This window comes from Lathyrus oleraceus, chromosome 3 (assembly GCF_024323335.1).
Source record: "Lathyrus oleraceus cultivar Zhongwan6 chromosome 3, CAAS_Psat_ZW6_1.0, whole genome shotgun sequence".
Classification (NCBI taxonomy): Eukaryota; Viridiplantae; Streptophyta; class Magnoliopsida; order Fabales; family Fabaceae; genus Lathyrus; species Lathyrus oleraceus.
The window spans coordinates 252,791,773-252,798,959 of NC_066581.1; the positions used below are offsets into that span (position 1 = coordinate 252,791,773).

Sequence of the window (7,187 nt, forward strand, 5' to 3'; positions counted from 1 at the left end):
GATCCTTTGTAACAAAGCCCTAGATCATACCCGATGAGAACCCCGTTTTGGAAAGCAATCAGATTTATCCATACCTCAGACCTTTGAACTTATACCAAAAAAAAAACATTGCATCCATTCATTCATTGCATACGCATTAAAAGCAAAACTCTTAGTTTGAACCAAGAGTTTTGCAAACAAGATGCATCCATACATGCATTCATACATTTTCAAAATAGAGTCTCATTCCGTCCTTTCTTCCTCTAGTTTCACGCTGAATCTTCAACACCGGTATAATACTCGCGCCCGAGCAAGACAGAGAATGGCTGAGCAAGAGCAAGAGAGCGCCCGAGTTAGAGCTGAACTAGATGAAATCAAGGGAGGCATGTCCCAGATGAGAGAGATGCTGCAAGCTTTAGCCTTCATATTTGAGGTTCCGCAAGCGACCGTGATTTCAGAGACGACGGGCCCAGCAGTGGAAGTCCAACCTCAGAGGACGTTACCCTTAACCCTTCCTCCATATGGGCTACCTTATAACTTCGTCCCCCCGAGCGGAGGTAGTGCACGACATGGGGCAAAATGTCCAACAAGCCGTGCCATTACCGGTTTACTCTGACGCACGTCCAGTCATCCATACTGTGGTTCCACCAGCTGCCTATGCTAGGCATATTCCTCACTATGAAGATCAAAACCACATGTATCAGACTGTTGACTCAACCGTTGCTGGTGACGAAGTAAGGTTTGAGGATTTCAGAGAAGTAAAGGAGAACATGCAGCTCCTTGAGAAGAAGTTCCGAGATTTAGAGGGAGATCACGTCTTTGGATCTGCTGCCAAAGAAATGTGCCTTGTATCTGGGTTGGTGATTCCAGCAAAATTCAAAACTCCGGACTTCGACAAATACAAGGGGCATACTTGTCCAAAGAGCCATCTCATCATGTATTATCGAAAAATGGCTGCACACGTGGAGGACGACAAGTTGATGATCCACTGCTTTCAAGACAGCTTAAGTGGGGCTTCTTCCAAATGGTATCTAAGTCTGGATCAGAATAGGATCAGGAGTTTCCAAGACCTGTCAGACGCGTTCATAAAACATTACAAATATAATATGGACATGGCGCCTGACAGAAGACAGTTGCAGAGCATGTTCCAGCATGACAAGGAATCCTTCAAGGAATATGCTCAAAGATGGAGGGAGCTGGCTTCACAAGTTGAACCACCTTTGGCTGAGAAGGAATTGGCTGAACTGTTTATCGACACGGTCCAACCCCAATTCTATGAGAAGATGGTTGGAAGTGCTTCCCTGGGATTCTCGGAGCTTGTGGCTATAGGAGCTCGCGTTGAATATGGTGTAAGGAATGGCAAACTAGCGGCTGTAGTTGGAACTTCAAATGCCAATCAAAAGAAGTTCTCTGGAGGGTTTCCCAGAAAAAAGGAAGGGGAAACAAATGTTGTGACTGCTGGTCAAGGAAGAGCTCCTCCAAGAAGGAGACCACAACAATAGTCACCTCAACATTATGTTCAACAACCAATTCCCTATCAGCAGCCCATGTATCCCATCCAGTACGCTCCGCAACCGTACGTAGCTGCTGTGACGCCTGCATTCAATCAACAACCTGCTCAGGCTTACCAAGCGCCTCCAGTTTATCGACCTGCTCCAGTTCAACAATGTGTTGCGGCTCCTCCAACTTATCAACAAGCACCAACAACTCCTGTTTATCAACAACCGAGAGCTCAAGTGCCAAGGCAAAATGCTCAAAACCAGTACAGAAGGCAAGGGGAGAGGGCGACCTTCAATCCAATCCCAATGTCGTACACTGAGCTGTATCCCTCCCTATTGCAAAAGGGGTTGGTGGTTCCCAGACCTATGGGACCTCCACCTGATCGTCTTTCTCCATGGTACAACCCTAATGCACATTATCCTTTTCATGAAGGTGCCCCCGGGCATGACCTAGAGGGTTGTTACGCTCTGAAGCATAGGGTTCGTGAGCTAATTGAAAGCAAGATCCTGTCTTTTAAGGACATGGGACCGAATGTGAAGAACAATCCTCTTCCTCCCCATGGAGATCCTGCGGTGAACGCCGTTGAAGATGCATCTACTGTTGTTATGGTTGAGAAGGTGGAGGATGTTAAGACTCCTTTGGAAACATTCCATGCCCGATTAGTGGAAGCTGGCCTGGTTAATGTTGATCATGACAACTGTGAAGAGTGTGCCGCACACCCAAGAGGATGTCAGGTGGTATGAGACAACATTCAAGACTTGATGGATAAGGAAGTGCTTCAAATCTTCAGTGTCGCAAAGAACGAAGACGTGCTGGTAATTGAACCTTGCTTCAATTTACCCGAACCAGTTGAAATCCCTTATTATAGCAGAAAGGTGGCGCCTGAGAATAGCCATATGTCGCCTGTTGAGATATGTATGCCCACGCCTTTTCCATACGAGAACATCAAGGTTGTGCCTTGGAAATATGAGATTACCATTGTGGATAAGTTTTTTGAAGGAAGTATAAATGTTGAAGTGACAGAAGTTGTAAGTGAGGATGTCACAAATATTGCAGGGATGAGCAGAATGACCCGTAGCGGCCGAATCTATACGCCTGAATTCAACGTGACTCCTCAAGGGCCGGCCAAGGAATCAACAGTTGTAACTCCTGCTAAAGAACCCGAAGTGGTCCAATCCGAAGATGATATGGAATTCTTGAAGTTAATCAAGAGAAGTGACTACAAGGTTGTGGACCAGTTGCATCAAACACCGTCTAAGATCTCTATTTTATCTCTGCCGTTGAATTCCCAAGCCCATAAGGAAGCTTTGTTGAAGGTAATTGCTCAAGCTCATGTAATGCAAAGCATAATGTAAGACCCCAATTTTGACCCTAAGATCCCTCATGGCATCATAACATTGCATTTGCATTGCCTCAAGGATATTTAGCATCTTGGTTCCCTTTGCCTTTGGGTGGGACTCCTTGTGATTGGTTTGAGATCACCAAGCATGCTTGAATTATACATCATTGTTTCTCTTACTTTTGTTTACTAACCAAAAGCACAAAAATGTGTCACTAACATCTTTTGTTTGAAGCTTGAGTATCATCCAAGACACTTTATGGGTTCTATTTAGATGATCAGTAAACACAAGGGAATGAAAAAACAAAGAAAAAAAAAGAACGAAAAAACGGAAAAAAAAGAACGAAAAAATGAAGAAAAAAAAAAGAACCAAAAAACGAAAAAAAAATGAAAATAAATAAATAAATAAATAATAATAATAATAATAAATAAATAAAATATAAAATTTTTGGACTTGGGCCTCTCTCATTTGAGCCCACAGGTCCACAAAAATCAGGTTATAAATTCAGAGTTTCAGTGAAACAAAATTCTATTCTATTCCTATTACCCTGGTAGGGAAAAAGATAGTGAGAGAAGAGCTAACAGAGTTCAGAGCAACCTCCAGAGACTGAAGGGAACTCATCGGCAAAGAACCAATTCCCTCTCATATAAACCCTCAGATTGCTTTGCAAACCCAACCGGGCAATTCAATTTCATTCGATCTCTCCAGTCAGGTTTGCCCTTATCCCCATTACTCTACGCTTTTAATTTGAATGCTCTGAACGTATGAGGTATTATGGGTGAATTTGATACCCTTTTGATGCATGTGTTTGACAAGAGGTTTAGGACTCCTACCCTTGGTTGCTTTTTGTGAGCTTTTTGTGAATTTTAATGGCATGATTCATGTGGTTACATTTTGATTTGGGGGCAACTCTGGATTACCCTATCTTGTTTCTCTAACCTGTTTGTTGAGTTTTTTTGTGAGGGCTCACATGACTCTTGCAGAGATGGCTTGCCTGGTGTTCCACTTTATTTGTGGGAGACCACCTGGAGGTTTATTTCGATTACCTGTACTGACTCACTTTCTTTGATGGTGCTAGCTTGAGAGATCTCTGGGTTTCTTATTCCTTTATTTGTTGTTGCTTCGGATCTTTATCCGTGTGGTAGATCTCTTAACCCCCTTTATCTTTCCCGCATTTTACTACTTTTTGCCTAAAGACCTCCATGAAGAGGCAATTGACGGATAAAAGGGATCAATAATCAATCCCCCGTTATTCAGCGCGTCGTTCTTTGAGATCACACTACGTGTCGATGCTTCAGAACAAAAACCCCTGATCTTTTGTCCGGTCAGTCAGTGGAGAGGGTTCCACCTTTCTGAACCCCCACTTTTTGTCATGAGCTCACCCTGTCCAGGGTTAAGAGCTATGAGGTCTTATCCTCATTACCCTTTTTGCATGAGCGTTCCTAAAACCCCAAACAACTCATTGATTTTTCTTCTCCTAAGAACACGTTATCTCCTTCTACTACAGGCGAGTAAGTCTCCAAAGGTTGAGCATCCTGTAGATTGCGTAGTAACATCGTTCACCCTTACCCCGTAGGTGGTCGAACTACGTTTTACTCTAATTTTCATCCCAGATGAGATACGTAGGCATAAGACGCGATGTCTTAGCGAGCACACTCCTCTTTAACCCATAGGTAGCCGAGCTACGAAGACTCTGATTCTTAGATTCATATGAGATACGTATGTAGTGGATGCGACGTCCGTCCGAGTCATTTTCTTTTGACCCTTCTTTTAGTAAATAGTACATTAGACAAACATATACGCTTTTCTCATCCCTTCAATCATGTTTGCACAAATAAATTTTCAAAAAAACAATAACCTTTACAACAAATGTGAAAAGGGCTCCCTAGGAGTACCTAGGATGCTTTGGGTGCCTAATACCTTCCCATTGCATAACCAACCCCCTTACCCTGATCTCTGACATTTTTACTAGTTTTTGATTCGATAAAACTTTTAGGTTTTTGTTCGCTTTCTAACCATTCCTTTGGATAAATAGAAGTGCGATGGTGACTCGACTTGTATGATTTACCTTGGGTTTAGTCAATATCTCTAATGGTAACGAATACCCCGCTACAGAAAAGTGGCGACTCTGCTGGGGACATCCTAGTGGGTTTTGCCTACTTTTCATATTTGTTGTATTGTATTGTATTTGTTTTTGTGACATATTTTTGTGCAATTTGGGATTACTGTATTGTATGTAATGATTGAATTGTTTGAATATTATTTCCTTGTATGCTTGGTGATCTTTGTGAGATGAGTTCTATACCCGGACTCGAGTGCACTTAGGATAGGAGAATGGCATAGTCTTGTCGACTTGTGTGGAGTTATTCCTTAGCAAGTTGACTTGCAAGTCCATTCACTTGGTGGAGGTTATGTTGGGATCAATAATGTCACACAAGTAAGTTGTGGTTAGACATTACTCTTTCCAATATAGACCTTAGAAGCCAAGGACCTTAGTTTACCAAGCCCATCTTGGCCTATTCTTAGGATGTAGTGCGAAAGTCGTTCAAGTGTAAGATTTGATACGATTGTTACGCGATACTACACTCATAAGAGTCTCTCTTGAGAATATTTTTGGAATACGATTAGTCGTTTCTCCAATAATATCCGAAAGATGGGATGATGACTATGGGAACCTCTTGTAGAACATGTTTGGCAGGTTTAAACCCTAGTACACTCCCTTTTGGGTGGTTCTTAACCTAACTCCATGCTCGTGACTTACAACAAACCCTTGATTCATGGTTGATCCGTTCATGAATCCTTAATATCAATGGAACTTGGGTGTTGATAAGGTGTAAACCATAATCCACCAAAATGGATGATTGATATTAAGGATAACATGATCCATCCCATGACTTTTGTTTGGTGTGCTTTGCTTGATCCTTGAGTGTGATTGTTGCATTCATGCATTCATGCATTCATGCACCCATTTGCATCCATATCATCAATAAATAAGAAAATTTTCAAGGAACTTAAGGGGTTTATTTGCAAAATTTTCAGACATGGAAAGACAAAGAAGGAATACAAAGAAGTACAGCTTCAAGCAACCAGATTTGAAAGAGTTAAGGAATTTGACATCTTATGTATTAGATCCCTTGGGTTTCAAAGCTCGTTTTGGGAAGCTTCTTCCTCTTCTGACTACTCAGGTGGATGAAGGATTGATGAGTGTATTGGTGCAGTTTTACGATCCTTTGTACCGTTGCTTCACGTTTCCGGATTTTCAGCTTTTGCCTACACTTGAGGAGTATGATTATCTTGTGGGTATACCTGTTCTGGATCAGTTGTCGTTCAGTGGCTTGGAAAGGGTTCCCACTTCTCAAGAGATAGCTGACATGTTACACATAGATGAATCTCTGGTTGGTGCTCATATAACTACCAAAGGAGGAATTCAAGGTCTCCCTTCTGAGTTCCTCATTGCTCAAGCTACTATGTATGGGAAAGCCATGAGTGAGGACGCCTTTGAGGCCATATTTGTACTTCTCATCTATGGGCTAGTGTTATTCCCCAACGTCGACAAGTTTGTGGATGTGAACGCTATTAGGATCTTCTCTACTCTTAATCCCGTTCCGACTCTGTTGGGCGATACCTACTTCTCTTTGCATATGAGGAATGCAAAGGGTGGTGGCGCCATTGTGTGTTGTTTGCTGCTGTTGTATAAGTGGTTTATTTCTCACTTACCTCAGACGGTCGCTTTCAAGGAGAACAAGGAATGTCTACGGTGGTCTACGAGACTTATGTCTCTCACTAATGATGATATCTCTTGGTATAACCATGTGTATGATGGTGTGCAGATTATTGACTCTTGTGGCGAATTCTCCAATGTACCTCTTATTGGTACATGTGGTGGGATTAACTACAATCCTGTTTTGGCACGTCGGCAGCTTGGGTTCCCCCTAAAGGATAAACCCAATAACATTCTGTTAGAGGGTGTATTCTTTCAGGATGGTAAAGATCCCCAAGGTTTGAAAGCTAGGATGGTCCGCGCTTGGCGCAAGATCCATAGGAAAGGAAGGAAAGAGTTGGGTCCTAAGAATTGCATCGCTTTGGAGCCTTACACTATTTGGGTTAGGAAGAGGGCGTCTGAGTATCTCATGCCTTACGAGTATCCGAGACGTACACCTATGATTATGGCTGGGCCTTCAACCCTCCCTAATCAAGGAGTAGAGGAGTTGAGAGACGAAGACCGTTCACGTGCCTGGATCCGTGAACGTGAAGAGTTGCTTCAGCAGATTAAGGAGAAGGATGCGTTGATTGAGTTTCTTGAGCATCAGGTTATTGATGACCCTGATGATGTATGGACTTCTCTACTTCCTTAGTCTTCTAAGTTCT

General features: G+C 42.6%; 1 protein-coding gene across 1 annotated transcript; it reads left to right on the forward strand.

The window, feature by feature from the left end:
• The first annotated feature begins 548 nt into the window (after positions 1-548).
• On the forward strand, positions 549-1,481 carry LOC127130701 (uncharacterized). The gene has a single exon (XM_051059669.1). The coding sequence runs from the start codon at positions 549-551 to the stop codon at positions 1,479-1,481; it is 933 nt and encodes a 310-aa protein (XP_050915626.1).
• The last annotated feature ends 5,706 nt before the right edge of the window (positions 1,482-7,187 follow it).